This window comes from Canis aureus, chromosome 5 (assembly GCF_053574225.1).
Source record: "Canis aureus isolate CA01 chromosome 5, VMU_Caureus_v.1.0, whole genome shotgun sequence".
Classification (NCBI taxonomy): Eukaryota; Metazoa; Chordata; class Mammalia; order Carnivora; family Canidae; genus Canis; species Canis aureus.
Window position 1 is genome coordinate 56,052,496 of NC_135615.1, and position 18,680 is coordinate 56,071,175.

The 18,680-nt window shown below is 39.6% G+C and overlaps 1 protein-coding gene across 5 annotated transcripts in view; it reads right to left on the reverse strand.

Moving 5' to 3' along the window:
* Window positions 1–18,680, reverse strand: part of MRPS27 (mitochondrial ribosomal protein S27) — an 88,086-nt gene that overhangs the window by 16,239 nt on the left and 53,167 nt on the right. For all 5 annotated transcript variants that reach the window (XM_077898123.1, XM_077898121.1, XM_077898122.1 and 2 more), the window contains one exon: window positions 1,191–1,305. In XM_077898123.1, the coding sequence (XP_077754249.1) occupies window positions 1,191–1,305 (115 nt within the window). The remainder of the gene's footprint in view (window positions 1–1,190; window positions 1,306–18,680) is intronic.

Consider the following 18,680-nt stretch of genomic DNA (forward strand, 5'->3'; position numbering starts at 1 on the left):
TCTAAAATAGATGAATAAAATCTTAAAAAAGAGAAAAAAAATGCAGATTTCTAAACCTCAGACTTACAGAATCAGAATCTCTCGGAATAGGGCACAGAAACTTGAAGTTTTAGTGAGTTTTCTATGTGATTTTCATGCACAATCAAATCTGACTACTAATGATCTAGACTGTGGCTATATTTTTATGTTTTAAAATCTTACTTGAGTAGGATTAACTACCATTCCATTCCCCACCCTGCCCTATTCTTCCTCCACCAACTACCAGAAACACCTGAGGAATTTTTTCAAATAATATCACCTCTGGGGAGAGTCTGACAGTCCTAACCCCCAGGCTGTGAATCAATACTGAACTGAGTCACTGTTACAGTAGGCTGTATTGGATGCCTCAGAAGTGCTGAAATGGAAAGAGGGTTTAGAAGCCATTGTTTTAAAGGTTGTGGCTCAATGTAGATTTAGTCGAACTGGGCCCAAGTTATGGGAAAAAAACCCAAAATTATGATATCCTTTTAAGTTTTAACATACAAGACCCAGTGACATTATACAGATAATGTTTGTACAGAAATATTGTTTAGATGTTATCATGAGTCAAATTAGGGTTATACACCTTGAGACTCACAAAAATAACATTCATATTTTTGCTTATTTTGTACTGTATTTCATACTATCGAGGTAATGAAAACTGGAACCCTAGTGGAATGTAACATTCAGAAAAACCCTAATCATAGGGGACTCTGGGGGCCAAGGAGAGGGGTCTGAGAATTCAGCAGACAGGTTTTGAATAACCTAGAAATACTCATATTTTAAAAACTGTCCAAGGTAGTCTGAATACTCTGGAGATCACATTCCACCAAAATGGTCATGTCTTTTTCCCTAAACATTACCAAAGGGAACCAGGCAAGAAATCCAAATCTTAGGGACCAAGAATGAATGAACCACCAGGGCAGAGCTCTTGTGAATACGCTTTTGCTTTTAGCTGTCATTTCCGAGTCACTAGCTGTGGAAAAACAGCAGCTATGGGAATTTTTATACGTAACTGTTGATTAACTTATATTCAGTTCCATTCTGAAAAGGATATCTGCAAGCAAATAAACATCAGAAGTTATTTCTTGCCCTATTCTTTGCTCTATTCTCTGTAGGTAATATCATCTAACTTCAGGAAAACAAGCTGCAAATTCCAGGAAACCAGTTACCTTGTTTACAAGAGTATATAAGGCTTTGTCTTGTGCACCGTATTTTAAACACTGCCTAATCCAGGTGTGGATAGTCCAGTCTCTCAGGTACCAGCAGTTGGGGCTGTGTCGAAATCTAAATAAAGCATAAGACAGAAAACTGGTATTAACTCTGAAACGTCAATGCTAAAATGAATCCTCTTAGATATTTACAGACGTGAAATCGATATGACCAAAAGTCATAAAAGTGAAGAGTCAATAAAAACTTGAGGATAAAACCTGTTAACTGTAAACTATGAAATGGGAAAGAAAAGGCCGGATAATAAATAACAAAGTATTATAAATACTGTATTCTTTACTTAACACCTCTTGATTCAACATCTTGTTTTAGGATATGTGATTTATAAAAAATGATCTGGCATTTACTAACCATGGCATTGTTACATAAATATGCACTTCATTAGAAGAGAGATGTGAGGCTGAAGCTGACACTTTTGAAGTTTAAAATAAAACAGATGAAGCAAAAATGAAGACTGGAATAGCATAACAACTTTGGGGAGGGAAGTCAGCTTTGAGTTATACTGATGATTCTTGTGTCACTTGGGAAACATCAGGACACTCTTTACTGAACCAAGAGAAAATAGAAAAGGTGGAAAAAATAAAAATTGAGCACAGTACCCAGGTCTTCCAGGATCCTCACCCCCCACTGCCCTTTTCAAAGCTCCATTCTAGCTCTTTAGTTTTTCCACTTCCTTTTGCTTCCCATAGCTGCCCACGCGGTTTTAAAAGGCCTAAGCAGCCCGGGGTGAGGTGTGCGTGGTAATGGTGCCCTACAGAGGAACGGAACTTTGAAAGGGATTCTGACTCCTGCTCCTGCTTCAAGTTTGCACACCCTGGTGATACCTGGGCTTGGGCGACTTCTTGCGCCTGAGGGTCCCTGCCAAAGACGGAGGGAGAGGGGAGACAAGGCTGTGCAGACGTGTTTGAAGAGTTTTATGATCCTTTTTCTGTCTATCTGCTTTGACTAAACATCGTTTTATGTCAGGGGAAAATCCTCTTCTTTTCTTTAATTGTTCAGGAAGCACATCAATCTCCAGGCCCTACAAAAATCAAATTGTTTTCTTTCATAAAAAAGGTAAGACAAAAACTTGGAGCAAAAGGATTCTGTGCCATATTTGAGTCGAGGATACAGCTAATACTAGTGTTTTTTAGAAGCTGGTTATTCAATCTGCCACCTGCTATTTCCTGCCATCTGCTATGGGGATAGTTTCCTGCTGAACAGGTTCTCTGCCAAAGTAAAAGCTGAGAAAAAGAGAGGAAGTGTGAAGTAGTATTTAATTTAGGATATTTATTAGTACTCTGGTGAGAAATTTGGCAAAAATAAGATCTGAAGATGTTTTATGGATATAGAGTCACCTAACCCTCTCTAGACTTTAGAATATCTTACATTTCACTGGAAATGATTTCTCACTCTATTTTTCTTGACAGAATTAACTCCTTTAAAAGCAAAAAGACAGATGGGGCACCTAGCTGGTTCAATCTGTGGAGCATATGACTCTTGTTCTTGGGGTCATGAGTTCAAGCTCCACGTTGGGGGCAGAGTTTACTTAAAAAAAAAAATTATACAGCTTAAAAAAATAAAAGCGGAAAGATAGAAATATGTCAAATTATGTTTCGGATGAAAATGACCTAGCCAGAGAAAGACTGCCTAAGATACTAGATCTAATGAGATTCTCTGTGTAGAAATGAAACAAATCTTTTAGCATTTCAAGCTTTCCCTCACATTTTAAAGTCAATAGTTGAGCTGAGTTCCTCTCCTTGTTACTCTGAAAAATCTGAGATTTGAAGTATAATGGCCAATTGAAAGTTTATTTCATTTTTTAAAGAAACAATTCAAAAGAATTACCAGGTGTACTGCCCACATAAAGGTGATGCTGCCTTACAGGGCCTGTAAGCTCCCTGGACTGGGGGCGGGGGGCGGGGGGGGGAAACGCTGACTTGTCTAATACTGACTCCTCAGTGCCTCACACGCTTGGTGGCCCATAGTAGGTTTTCAGCAAAAAAAAAAAAAAAAAAAAAAAGAGTTTCAGTTAACAAATGTATAAAATGTTATTACGTGCTGGTCATTTTGCTAACATCTATGGCGTACATGAAGAACTGTAAATTCCCTGTTTGGGGCATTTCTAATTTCATTACAAAAACAAAGTACACAAACATAGTTTCACAAGAGTACAAAGTAGAACACAGTAAGGGCTAGGAGACAAAGGCACTGCTAGCTGCTGAGAAGTGTTCTGGGGTTGCAGTGATTGTTAGGTTCAGTCCATTTTTCCTTTAAAACCAAACAAAATTAAAAATGTCAGTTACCTTCTCTATCCAAGATTATTCTAAGCTTAAACCTCATTTTAAAATCTAATCTTTTGCCTCAGTCTGTGTCAAATGACCACAAAAATTATGACTTTTCTTTCTGATAGTCTTTTAAAATAAGAGCACCGTGACCAAATCCAATCAAACACCCTTTTTTCTTATTCAGGAACAGCAGACCATTTTTAGGCTTGAAAGAAAACCAAGATTAATAGGACCTAGGTTTTGACCTTCCAAGCTCAAAATGAAATTTGTTTCAAGTCATTTGTTAACTTTTTGAGACTTTTATACATGGTGGAAGAGAAAGATTTTTGTCTTTTCAAAGGTCTTTTCTTCTCACACTTCGATTCGTTAGAAGCCTAGAGGGAAAGTTGCTCAAGACTTCACACATCCAATATAATCATCTCAGCACAGCAGCCTTTGAGAGATTTGTCAACAGACTCTCCCTCCTCCTGGACCAGGGCTACTTCGTATGATCTCTGTCTGCTTTCTAAGGTCTAGTAATGCAGATACACCACCATTCTAGGACATGATCAACTAAGTGAGCACACGAAATCAATTTAGGAATAAGAGGGAAACGCTTACACATATATCATGAAATATGCTGCCCAAACTGCAGCGAGTACTTCCAGCCAGGCAGCAAATAAACGCTTTTCTAAGCCCTTATCAGTGTTAAAAAAAAAAAAAAAAAAGAAATTAGCACACAAACTCACGTGTGTTATCTGGCTGTCGAGAATATGAACTCAAACCACTGAGCTAGGAGGGTCCATCCCACTTTGGAGGGTGTGTTTGAGAATTCCTTTGTCCATGATGTTTTAAGCAGTTCAAACAGATAAACCTGGGCCCTGTTCAGAACTGCCAGTGGGAACATGACAGGCAGGTAAGTCTCCAGAGTGGGTACTTGCCTGGAGTCATTCTGTGGACTTCTGGACGAGCATTCTCCCTTTCAGCCAGAAGAAAGGCACAGAGACGAGAACACAACCAACACATTGATTTTTCCAATTCCCCTGCAAACAAACTGGCTTTTGTTCTCGCCTGCTCTGACCACCAGCCCGGCAGATTACAGGCGGCCACTGTAGGAGTCCCCTCTGTGCCCCGTGCCATCAGCTGTTTGCTCACCTCGACAGAAGCTTTATTATTGTCCAGGCCAGCAGGCTGCCAAGCTAGGCAAACCGTGTGAGTGTGGAGAAGATAAACAAATGCAACCCAAATCACCCAACAATGCCTGTGCTCATGGAGGCCAGGGACATTCTGAGTTTCCAGCTTAGAAAATATAAGTAAACTTACAACACAATTCAAGAACATGAACATTTCCTGGAGTCAGGAGGGGCATAGGGAGGAGAAGGAGGGAATGAAGAAGTGCACATTCAAGCTCTTCCTCTAGTTCTCAATGTTGGTATGATCCCAAGGCTAAGGACACTCTGTCCACAGTGCAAAGGGGAATTTCCAGGTGAAGAGAGAATTTGCCTAAGAAGCTAAATCATGGTCAATCAAATGGCAGGAACTGGGAAGCTTCCTCTCCTCAAAAATCGGGCTATATTCAGGACTGTTCAGGGCATTCGCCTGCACCATCGCTCATTCAAGATTAATGTCACCAGGAAGGAAGCAGAACAGAATCGCAGGCTGCAAAATTGACGGGAGGCAGAAGTCTTCGATAGCTTAGAGATTTTTTATAGGGGAAGAGAGGTTATATCACAGAAGTCAAGAGTGAAAAAGTCACATGGGATTTCCTATTTGTAATCAATTTCGTTTCATTAAAAAAAAAAATAAGGGGGGGAGGGAAACAGCCTTTTCTCCGTGGGATTCACAGAAAGGCTACTGTTGAAGGCAAAAGTGACAATGTTCATCAGCTCTTCAGTACTGCAAGTAAATGTGCTCCTGGCTGGGCAGGGCTAGTGAGCAGATGCCAGGGCCTGGAGCTCAGTGGCTCCACCATTTAGCTGCAGCACTGGTTCTTCCATATGAATGAGCAAGCTTTCCACAACGTTTATCTGATTATGAGAGCCACCAGCCTTAAACATACACAGGCAGTTTTCCCTCCTCCCTAGTGAATTCTGTATCCTGTGGCAACAGGCTTTACAGATGGAAATCTCAGCTTTTGAGCTGGGCATACATGGAGGTGAGTGAGGGGCCAGGGTGAAGAGAGGAAAAACAGAGTGCCAAGAAGAAAATACAGCTGGCACCAAAGCCTGTCATGTGGACTGGGAATCTTATCAGTGAAGCAAAGTGTGTAATTATTAAAAGGTCTGAGCACTTCCCTGAACTAGAACCAAAGGGTAAGAGGGTGTTGTGTGACTATTTAAACCAGAATCTGATTTAATCATTGCTACTGGCTTTCTCATCCTAAAAGGATAATTACTTTCTTTTGAATCCTTCTGGAAATTCTGCTTTCAACAATTATGAATTGCCTCCCCCAAACCATAAATAAAATCAAAATTTTGATATTTTTGCCAAGGGTTTAAAAAGGGATAGAGTCTAATATAAGAACGGATAATAAGAACACAGTACTGTAGATTAAAATCTCTTTAATCTTGAGATTGAGACCCCAGAGTTATTCTTATGGAGGAACTACAGTTAATTTTAAGTTTCAGCAAACACATCCCGATTTGCACTGAGAGAAGCCCCAGGAGCAATAATCTGCTCTGAAATGCTCCTCCCTCAAATGGTCAACCAGTTTGGGCTCAAATACTGTCAGTAAGTTCATTATCTCCCTCACGAAGTGGATAAAAAAAAAAAAAAAAAAAATTTTAAAATCCTAATACCATTTTCTTTTTTATTTTTTTTTATTTATTGGAGTTCAATTTGCCAACATGTAGCATATCACCCAGTGCTCATCCCGCCAAGTGCCCCCCTCAGTGCCCATCACCCAGTCACCCCAAACCCCCGCCAACCTCCCCTTCCACTAACCCTTGTTCGTTTCCCAGAGTTAGGAGTCTCATGTTCTGTCTCCCTCACTGATATTTTCACTCCATTTTCTTTTTTAAAGGATGGGTTTACAGAAATATAATGTACAAACAGTAAATTCATACTTCTCAATTTATGGGTCTATAAGTTTTGACAAGCGTGTCCAGTTGTACAATTACCACCATAATCAAAATGTAAGAATAGTTCCATCACCCTTAAAAACTCATTAATGCTTCCTTCGTAGTTAACCTCTCTATGGTTTTCTGGTCAATTTAAACCAGTTTTATATAGATAACCTCCTCAAGTCTTTACTAACCGCTCAGTGATTAATTTATGAGAGCAAAAATAAATATGGTAATAAAACCATAATTTCTATCAGTTAGTTTATAATTCCTATCCTGCCAATTTCCAAAAAGAATTTGAAAAAATTAAAATCCAGTTTGCAACATAAGACCTTCTGGTATCCTTATTTGCCATTCTAAAAAGGGTGATAAGTAAGTGGATTTTTGGTAGAGAATAACACAGGCATAGAATTTTGCAAATGTGAAGTGCTAAATAAATGCAGCATAATAACACATTTTTTGAAGTGAAGATGGATAACAGAGGGACTCGTTAGATATCAAAATCAAAGTCTAAATTTGTCAGACTTGAGGCTTAAAAATGAGGTCATTAGCATTTCACCTGGAAACCCAGTGGTAGGACATATTGGAAAGTACGAGAGATGCTCCATTTTCCATGTCCTTTCACAGAAGAGGAAGGAAGCAATGAACAGTAGGATGACAAGTAGGATATTATGGCCCCAAATCATTACCTCTTTCTCTTCTCTCTGACCTGGTTATAGTTTTCCCAGATCGACCTTTCTCAATCTAGGAAACATATTTTTTAGTCATGAAGTAAGTATTTATGAAGTAGCTACCCTGTGCCAGGTGATCCTTATTCTAGTCCTACTGGTCTACTCATCTCCTTAAACTCCAATCTTAAAGACGACATTTCTTCCTCGACGCAGGAAGAACAACACTTTGAGATTGACTATGGTCTGTTGTTCTTTCTCTCAGGGGATATAAAGGTAAGAAGCCAGCCAGAACGAAGCCAACTGTGCTTTGTTCGGAAGCCTGGAATGATATTTTTATCAGCTTCCAAAAGGTAGTTCATGTGGATGGCAGGGGAGGATTATTTGTGGGAGAAATAATTTACAGTGATTTTGCGGGTGCTTCCTTGCTTGTGATAGTTCTAGAAGCAGAAAATGGCTGTCTCTGTGGCCAACAATTCACCTGTCAGTGAAACTGCACCCAGAAGCACCCAGTGGGGCTCCTCAGTTACTTTAAAGCTGGATACACAGGTGAGCTTCACACCTGAGGCACGGGCACTGGAGTGCTAGGTGAGGCGAAAGGGAAGAATGAGGCGTTCTTTTAGCGAGGAACGGGAAGTTGAGAAAAACTGGATCTTGGAACCAGTCTTATTTACAAAAGCACATAAAGTTGTGGGAACTGGCTTGGTTTAGGCAGAGATAAGGGAAATATTTTTGGTTTTCAGTAGGAAATCTAGGAGCAATAAATGAGCCAGTTTTAAAAAGATGTAAACATTGCCTGATGTCTTCTATACTTTGGCTAGGAACTTCAAACTTCTGCAAAATCATGAATAATACGATGACTAAGACAGGAAAATCACATATATTTACTAATCACTATACATACAGAAGAGTTCTGAAGAAGGGGAAGGTGAGGAGCAAAATGGAGAAAAACAAAGGCATAGAAATCAGAATTTCTGGAGTATTCTTGTCTTAGTAAAGTTGTCAGGATTAAGTCTGCCACAAAAGAAATGAGCAGGCAAAGATGCCTGGCTCAGGGGATGAAGCACACCAGCAAAAGAGCAGGGAAGAATTAAGCTGATGTTGGGGAGATTTATATGTGTTTTTGTGTGTGCGATTATGGATTTCTTTAGGGATAGTTCTGAGGGAACAGCAGCTCAGCACTAATCTGGGTTTCTTAAGAATCAGATTTTCTTTTTAGTGAGGAAAAAAAGCACCTCAATGTTTTAAACACTCTGATTCTCTAAAACATGGAAAAGTTGAATTCCCTACGGATTCTCTGTTTGTATCAAAAGGTACGGTTGGATTACTGCAACCCAAATTATACAACCCAAATTCACAGCTAGTTTCTATTTCTGTAACTCCGTTGACTTCCCTATAAAGCTTTTATTCTCTTAAAAGGTAGGAGAGAATTCTTCTATCCTTCGGTGTCCTACAACAGTAGGTGTTTCGTGATTTGGCCTGCCCAGACTGTATAAATCTCAATAATGTATGTTGAAATTCATGAGTATTGTTTATATTTGAAACAGTAATCTATTTCCAGTTTTGAAATATTACCCTGCCTATAAACAGATGAGGCCAGGAGGAAATGCAACTTCTTTCTATATAAGGCAGGATATGAGAGACGGCAGAGATGTGGAATAATGTGGTCCTTCTGCAAAGCCACCTACTCCTTACTTCCTCTCTGCCCGCTGTTTCCTTCCCGTCAAAAAGATCCATGGGTCTTTTTGCAGTGTAGTCAGCTCATGAACAAACTGAAGGGAGAGTGAAACCACCAACAGGAGGACAGAAGATTCAATACATGGGTTCAAAGAACTTCCTAACAAGTTCTAAACCAAAAAACTTAGACACCTAAGACTGGGAGAGACTCTGAAAGCCATCTAGGCCAAGTAAACTGGGGACAGGGGGAGGAAGAAAAGTGACACACAATTAAAGAATCTATAATTTAGTGCTGGTAGGGATCTTCAAAACCCACTGCTCACTGACTTATTTATTGAGAAGTTACTAATTTACCAAGCCCTGTACTGGGTGATGTGAAATTGTCTAGTACAATTAATTCCTTTACTTTATTGATGAAAAATCTTGGTGTCCACTGAGATGAAAAGATTTAGGTTTGTGACAGGACCTAAACTAGACTCTTCAGTCTTATTATCCCACCAGTGCCTCTCAATTCATTTATTCGTAATTCTTTATTTAAAAAGTACATCTGGGGGCATCTGGGTGGCTCAGTCGGTTAAGCAACTGACTCTTGATTTTGGCTCGGGTCATGATCTCAGGGTCCTGGGATCGAGCCCCACATCTGACTCAGCACTCAGTGGGATGTCTGCTTCTCCTCAACCTCTACTCTGCTCTTGAGCTCTCTCTCAAATAAATAAAATCTTAAAAAAGAAAAGCATCTCTGCAATTTGACAAAGGTCTCTAACATACTGAAAAATAAATGACACTTTTTAAAAAAGATTCATTTATTTATTTGAGAAAGAGAGAGAATGTAAGTGAGGACAGGGATGGGGGCAGAGGGAGAGAGAAAATCTCAAGCAGACTCCCAGCTGAGCCTGGAACCCAACACAGGGCTTGATCTCACCACTCTGAGATCATGACCTGAATGGAAATCAAGAGTCAGACACTCAACCAACTGAGCCACCCAAACGCCTCAAATAACATCTTTTCTAAATTCAGAAACAGAATTCAGAGAAAAATACTCAAACTGTGAAATAGTTCCGGAAATGCCCTGAACTAGCTGTTTGACTTCCAGAAGTCACTTGATCCTTCAGGGTTTCAACTCCTGTAACTGTAAAATGAAGAGGTAGGATTATCTGGATCATGAACTCACATGCCCCCAGGGGCCAGTTAATAGAAATGCATGAAGAACCATGTAAGACAAGAGGGGCAAAGCTGTTTGTATTACTATCAAGCAAAGCAGCTACTATTTTTGAAAACATACAATATGAGCCAAACAAAATATACTGGAACTGTGGACTGGACCAGCTGCCCTGAAACTCCTTCCAGCTCTCAAGTTTAATGACTCTACGGAATAATAGGCTTAATCCACTCATTAAAACATCAGTCATTTACACGTTTCTATTACACCAGGAAAATGGCAGTGATACAAGTAAGTGAACAGGGACTCAAAGATAAACAAGCAACCATTCAATCTGCAGCTAATTCTTCTCTTCTCCACTAGTTTCCACTCCCCTACCAGCTGAATATAATTTTACCCAGTTTGGGCAGTCAACGTAGATTATTCTGGGGACAGCAGACCTTGCAAAGTGGCCTCTAAAATTTCAAGATGAAATGATAAAACCACTAAAGTTGAACTCAAGGTCCTGAAAGTAGATTTTAATTGGAGATCAAGTTCTGCAGGAAATAAAATTTTCAGCAATTAATCCCTCCACTCGTATTTTCTACTCCAATGAATACTTTATTATATTCAGTTTATATCTAAGAGTTGGCCATTCAAAGCAACTTTCCTATACAAATTGTTTTGTATGTTGCTACTTTCTTCTACCCTTTAAATAAATTCCTGCTAGGCAGTCATAATTACCCCAACAGTTCAACATCAAAACTTAGTTTTGGTATCAACATCCCTATGATCTGGCTATTTCTAGAGCAGAAACAGTTGAAAACCTTAAAAAAGGAGGAGTGAGATGGGGGTGGTCATAGGGATATTAAGTTGTTTGCCAGTTTCTGGAACCATAAAAGGACATACTTTTTATAGCTAAAAAGAATTTGAAAACTGAGATTTAGATTTGTCAGTGCAATTATTTTTCAGGAAGCTTTAATTTACCATTTATAAAACAAACAAAAGAAAACCCTTATTTACATAAAAAGGTAGGAAAATTAAAGTGATCTTTCTTTTTCCCTTGTGTTGCCAAATGGTTAAAATCAGGATGACTACATTTCATAATCAGCTCCCCTATTTAGCTTGGGCTAGCCCTGCCATGCCAAAACCAAACTTAAAAAAAAAATGAATATTTGAAATTCTACAAACATAATACCTAAAAAAATGCTGAAGGATATCCAAATGCAAATGTCATTCCATAGGAATGCTTTGGGTCTGAGACAATTCCTTGTAATATGATAATCATAAGAATAATTACAAATTTATTACAAATAAAGCTGATTCTTTAGTAATACACCAAACACAAAGATCTGGGTTCAATTGCTCTGGCTGGCAAATCTTCCATAAAACCACCATGCTGCAGCTAAACAAAAGCTATCAGGCTGGCCCAAAAGGAGGGAACGGACAATTTGAAAAACATCTTTATTCCCTGAGAAAATTTTTTAAAATGTCTAAAAGTGCCAGGAGAGCTGTCTCAATGTGACTGCAGGCAGCTTTCCAAAGTCCCTCTGCTTCTCTAAGTATGAGTCATAGGGAGAGGAGAGAGAGCATCTTGGCAAAGACACAGTCTTTCCTCTTTGGTTCCACCCTCCAGCCCCTTTTATTTTATTAAAAAGAAAAAAAACAAAAAAACCTCTGGTAGATAATAGTTAAATAGATTCCAGACAGGCTTAACTGAAGAAGTTTGAACACCAGGGAGGCCAAATATCATTGTAGAAGTCTCTATTGTTTGCCATTGTGAGCCACAGACGCAGGGAAGCATCTTCTGCATCCTAAAAAGGGCTGGTCCTGTTGATCATGTGTCAGATCGTGGCTGTGCTTTGTGGGAGAGGACAGAGAAACAAACTATGAAAATACCTCTGCTTCCCAAGCTTCAGAAATATCATTAGCTCATATGCTGGACGATTACAGCGAGCTGGAAAGGGCAGTGGCTTGTCCTTTATGAGTGCACATTAAGTGGAATTTCCACTGTGGTAGCTGTAGGCTAGCAATCTGTACACGGCTGCTACACTGCGTGCAGCTTTCCTTCCCTAATTTTAGTCAAAAAAGCAAGAGAGCTACTTAATTTGTTTTTTTTTTTTTTTTTTTTTAAATAAAAACATAGAGCAACATTAAGGGAAAGCTGAATGTTGAACTACAGAGAGAAGACTTTTACTCGGGTACCTATATGGAGTCACTTATTGTAACAGAATGGAGCATTTGGTGTTGGCAAAGCTGTTCTCTTTTGCAAGTGCTCATCACCAACCTACCATGAATCAAGAGATTACACTGGGCACCAAGTGATAAACACATACTCTCTGCTTTCAGTGATGTTAGATTGGAATTATCAAAACACAAGTATTTTGTGAACATCTAAAACCAAGCTTAGGTTAATTCATCACCATCAATGCAAGCCCTAATCTAGTTAACACTGATTATTTCAAAATACCCTAGTACTAAATTTTTAAAAACTGGCTCTCAGAAGAGAAGTGAGTCCAACTTTCCTTTCTTATTTTTTTTTAAAGATTTTATTTATTTATTCATGAGAGACACACAGAAGAGGCAGAGACACAGGCAGAAGGAGAAAGAAGCAGTCTCCCTGCAGGGAGCCTAATATGGGACTCGATCCTGGGACCCCGTGTTCACGACCTGAGCCAGAGGCAGACTCTCAACCACTGAGCCACCCAGGTGCCCCTCCTCTCTTCTTAATGTGTCTTTTTTTGTTTTCTTTGGAAATATTTAAGAAATAAAATGTTACAGATATCAATAAAGCTGTACCTCCCTGGGTGACTCGGTTGAGTGTCTGACTCTTGGTTGAGCTCAGGTAGCAATCTCATGGGTCATGAGATCAAGCCCTGAGTCGGGCTTCCTGCTCACGGAGAGTCTGCTTAAAGATTCTCACCCTCTACTCCTTTCCCCATTCACATGCATACTCTGTCTCTAAAATACTTAAATCCAAAAAATAAAAAATTAAAAAAAAAAAGAGCTGCGCCCTCCTCCTGCTACTTTCCAAACAGGAATAATTTTGCTGTAATGATAATTTTTACAGTAATAATTTTTTTGCAGTAATAATTTTTTTACATGTCCATAACGCTCCTGCATGTTTTTATACCTTTATCACCTAGGGATGCATCCAATTTAAGATACCTGCATGTGCCTTTTAACTCTGCATTCAAGGCCTGTCTGATAGAGAACAGAGCCAAACCACAGTAGTATATGCTTCTCCAGGGGCAGAAGAAGAAGGACAGAAGTGACAAAGTCAGTGCTATCTCTGATCTAAGAGGGATGAGATGTCACTTTTACTGTGGATATTAATCAGCACTGCCATCAGGCAAATCCCTGACAAGGTGATTGCTGCCCTGCACTTGACTGGAATGTAGCCCTAACTCACTGACTTGGTTAAATCAACCCGAGAATCAGTCTTGTCATCTATAAAAGAGGTGAAAATACCTTTATCATCACTAGGTAACTGTGAAAATCAAAGGTGACTTATGTAAGTATTTTGACAACTTTTAATCCTCTTTTGAACCAAGCAGAGTACAAATATGCACCAAAACAAGACATGTTATCATTAGTCTATCGGAAATCGCACTTGATGGCATTGTCTGGTACCGCTGACTATCTGCTTTAAAGATGTATCATGCCTAAGACTAAGGTCCGTGGCATAACTGCCTTTGGTCGTAGGGAAGAAGCTAAGACACAGGATTTGGCATCAGGCCAACTTCATTCCTACTTTACAGCCCCCAGGAAACGGATTCTACATCTGAGGATGCTAACCTGTAAAATGTGAGTAAAAGCTGTGAACACCTACCATGGCACAACTCTGGCCTGACCGGAGCACTGAGGAGATCAGACATGTGAACTCCTTAATACAGTAGCTAGCACCATCACTTTCCAACAAGGTGGGCAGAGCCGCTGACAACAGCCAGATGCCAAAGGGCGCGGAGTTACATCAGAACTCTACGGACTATTCTCTCCACTTGGGATGTGACGTGCAGAGTGCTGGGCACATATAAGCAGCAGATACCTGACCGTCATCAGCCAACTGGGACGGGACCCTGTAGGAAGGACAGGGTCGGTGAGAAGGTGAAGGGTCCCGTACGCCTCACTCCTCTAAAGAAATCTCAAGTGAGGAGCTGGAAGGTGAACCAGAGGGGAGAATAGAGAGGCTTTTCACATCACAAAGGCTCAAAGCCAACCAGTTCAGGGGTGTGCCAGTCAGTCTGATGACTGGTAGTGGGGTTTCTGATCTTATTTATGACAAAAAAAGGTCCAGGCAGAGAGAAAGAAGTCAGGAAGTGACCTAATACAGAGTTAATTTACCTACTACTGCTCCTCTTCCCTCGGACTGTTTTCCACAACCTTGGCAAGCCACTATCACAACACAACAGAGATTACGCCTTGAGTCCTCTGTTGGCTCAGTGCCCACCAGCCTCTGGCTGGACTCAACAGCTAAGGGCTGCGAATACCTATTGAAGATAAATTGGACCACTCAAAAGAGAAGCTGCCAAGCACTGCTAATGGCTCTGATCTAAGCTTGGCGTGGAATCTCAGAGGAAGGAAAATGGTATTTATATGGGGCACGCCACCCATCCAAGCCTAGGAAGTAAAGGAGAAGAGCGACAGAAGAAATGCATTTGCTGCTGAGAAGGCGGCTGTCCCAGCCTGTCTGTAATCTTTGCACCCTCCTCTCCTGCCACACCATCCTCCCAGAAGCCAAGAACTCTCTTTTGCATGTTTTACACACTATTGGTAACCCAAAGAGACTCTGAGGTTGAAAGCTTCTGTTCCTGCCCACTACCCAGACGGAGCCATCGGCCCTTCCACAACCTGGACAATGGCAACCACATGACAGCAAAGAGCCATTGATTTAATGGAATATCAATGAAAAACAAATACATGATAGTTTTTTTTCAAGTTAAAAAAATTATGAATACCACTATTAACTGTGTTTTAGGATTCTATGTTAAGCTAGGCTCAAAAAAAGAGAAAGACATAGTTATTGCTATGGTGGACACAGTACTTGATCATCTCTAGGATTTTCCATAATCCCATGCAAGTCTAGAAAAGTCTAATTTATTAGCAATACTTGTACTAACTATATTTTAAGGAACGAGTGAATGAGTACTAATAAAAGGGTGCAACATATTAAGAAGCTTGCTTTTTTGAATATTTAGATCTTTTTAAAAGATTTTATTAGAGAGAGCATGAACACAGAGGGAGAAGCAAAGGAGAGGAAGAGAGAGAATCTCAAGCAGACTCCCCTCTGAGCCCAACATGAGGCTCAATCTCACTACCCTGAGATCATGACCTGAGCCAAAATCAAGTGTCACTCAACTGACTGAGCTACCCAGGCACCCGGAGATCTTTTTTTTTTTTTTTTTTAAATCATACTGAAGGGAAACTTCCTTTTTCCTAAACCAGTTTGTGCGAAATCTTTATCTAACTGTGACTGACTGAGAATGGTAAGAAGAATCAAAACAAATAATAGCATCATTAATTAAAAATTACTAACACTTCCTATGTGCATCATCCTTGGTACTTTATATACAGTTTTTCATTTTTATACAGTAGAAAATTGAAAACTGAAAAGGATATAAATCTAGCCTAAGAGCGTGCAATAAAGCCAACAGAAGTGGTTTTCATTTTTATTAGTGTTTGAAAAAGATGCCTGGTTACTGTTGAGTATCAGTAGTTAGCTTCATTTAGATAACCTGTTTTATAAAAAAAAAAAAAGTGTCACTCTGAACACTAGAATTATACTTGGCACCGAAGGATATCCATATCATGAGAGGAATGTAGAAGTGAAGATAACAGATTCTTATGCCAGGGTTGCCGGACAGTGCTTTGCTGCGTGATCCCCTACCCTTGCACCAACCCAGGTCTTTTCTCTTGGGTTGTTCAGTTTCCCCAGAGAGGACTCCTCCAAGGCTCCTCCCTACAAAGGAGAATATTCCTTGCACGGCCAAGTCCAGAGTCCTTCTGGTTCAATCTCTCCAGAAAGAAAACTACCAGACTTCCACTAGGGTTGGAGAGAAACAACCTAGGTATTTCACTGCTTCTTATGAAAACTTCCAATCAATCTTCCTCCCTTGCTGCTTTTTCTTTATGAGCCTTTCTAGGGCCCTATGGTATGGACACTCTTGTAGCCAAATTTCTTCTGCCAGCTTCAGGGGTAGCTTTTTCTCTCTGTTAATTGTGGTACCTCTTGTTCATCTATTTTCTAATTCTCAAATTTTATCCCTGTTGTGTCCTCTTCTATTTTGTAGATTTTTGTCTTTTTAAATTTTTAAACCTCTTATTGTCATGTAGAGGTTTTAGAAGGGAATGGAGCTAAGAACATATGTTCAACCTGTTACATTTAATCAGAAGACTTCTATAAGCCATTTGATCTCAGTGAACTAGCCAATGGATTGTACTTGAAATAGCCTGAAAGCCATGATGGAAAGAAAATGTACTTCAAATATTCAAATGTATTTCAGCAGTAATAATATCCCTTGCTTAAAGAAGAACACATCTCGAGGAAGACACCTGACATTCTGGATTTCCATTTCAGTAAATTACAAAACAAAAGGCTTTATCAGAGAACAGTCCTTTAAAAACACCATTAACTCTAATATCCTTCAATAAAGGCCTCAAATAAATCACAGTGCTATAATTTGAATTATTTGTTCAATCTAAAATATTTTATTGAGGGATGCCTGAGTGGTTCAGTGGTTGAGTGTCTGCCTTTGGCTCAGGGCATGATCCTGGGGTTCTGGGATCGAGTCCCACATCGGGCTCCCTGCATGGAGCCTGCTTCTTCCTCTGCGTTTGTCTCTGCCTCTCTCTGTGTGTCTCTCATGAATAAATAAATAAAATCTTTAAAAAATAAAATATTTTATTGAAAACATCTGTGCACATATATTAAGACCTCAATATGTGGGATGATATGCTAAGTGTTAAAAAATATAAAGACATGGTCCCTAAATTAAAATAGTTCCTCTTTTTTTTTCTGGGGGGAAAAAAGGACAATCAAATGTAACAACATTATTCAGGATTACTCGAAAAAGGAAACAGTTAAATCAAGCTTGGCAAATTCTCTTTTAAGAAGGCAGAAAATTATGTAATATCACAATAGTGTCTTCAAAGATGCAAACTTCAGCCATATTCATAGAACTTTCTCTGCTAATTAAAAATAGGTTTTTTCTATATGTGAAGGGTCAAGAAGCTAAGGGAATGGATCTCAGAAAGTTATGAAACCAGTACAATAGGAGCTACCTAACTTAGGTTGAAGCTCGGCAGAGCACCAAGGCACGTAGGTGCTAACTTCCTGTAGCAGGTCTGCACAAAACCTGACAAAGCAGGGCATTACGGCACAATACATCAATACGGCACCTGAGAGCACCTGCTTCCTCCAGTATACATAACGAACCTTCCATTCCTTGCAAATGCCACACAGGATGTGACATTATACACAAGCCATGCCATTGGGTATATTTTATTTTTACCAATTCAAGGGATAATAAAAACTCAAAGGGTTGAGCGAAAAATTTTACTTCACTGAATTCAGGTCATTCAAAAATCAGGACTGTCTCATACATTTAATAATCTTTTGCTTTCTGGCTACCACTGTCTTTTGCTTTAGGGAAGCGTCTGCTGCCAAGAATGTGAAATGTCACGTTTACTCAATGAATCAAATAAATATGCAAGAGTTAGTACCTCTGTAAAGAAGAGCTTATCTTTCACACCAATAATGTAGTAGATTTAATGATACGCATCCAGAAAACACATGCACATCTGAAATAAGGGCAGCAGGCGCTGACAAAGGGCTAAAGCCAACAACATATTAGTTCAGTACCCATCCGTCCCTGGCATCATACTAATCGAGGACTAGGACTTCACTATGGCCCAGTGCCACGCCTCAGCAGTCCTCCTCCCTTTAAGCACTCAAAGGCACTCAAGATAACACCACCACACGATGTAGTCAATAAACAAAATAGTGCTGGACAGTTTTTGAACTCTGACATTTTTCCAGTCACTTCCAGTCATTTTCCAGTCACAAGTGTGCACCACTTTCTAAAGATTATTTCACTTACGTGTTGGAACAACTCTGTGTAAAATAACTATGTTATTATCTCCATTTTACAGATGAGGAACCTCAACATCAAAGGGTTAGACAACTTAGGATGAAACAAGGCCAGGATTGATTGATTGATTGATTGATTTTTAAGGCCAGGATTTAAATTCAGACAGTCCGACTCTAGAGCTTTTGACCACTGAGTATACTGCCTGATAATATAATCAGGTGATTTTATTTATTTTTTAAAAATTTTATTTGTGACATTTTATTTTATTTATTTTTAAAGGAAGCTCTATGCCCAATGTGGGGCTTGAAATTAGGACCCTGACATCAAGAGTCACACGCTCTACCAACTGAGTCAGCCAGCTGCCCCTAATCAGGTAGATTTTTAAAGGTAAATTTTCTATGAACTTTCTACCAAGACTGGGGCTTCTTAATGCTCCAATTAGGGTATCAACGACGACACAGGAGGTGCTATTCCAGTTAATATTACCCTCTAGAAGAGGGAGCTTTTGTCTAGAAAACTTGTCATTTTCAGAAATTAGAGATAAAATCACT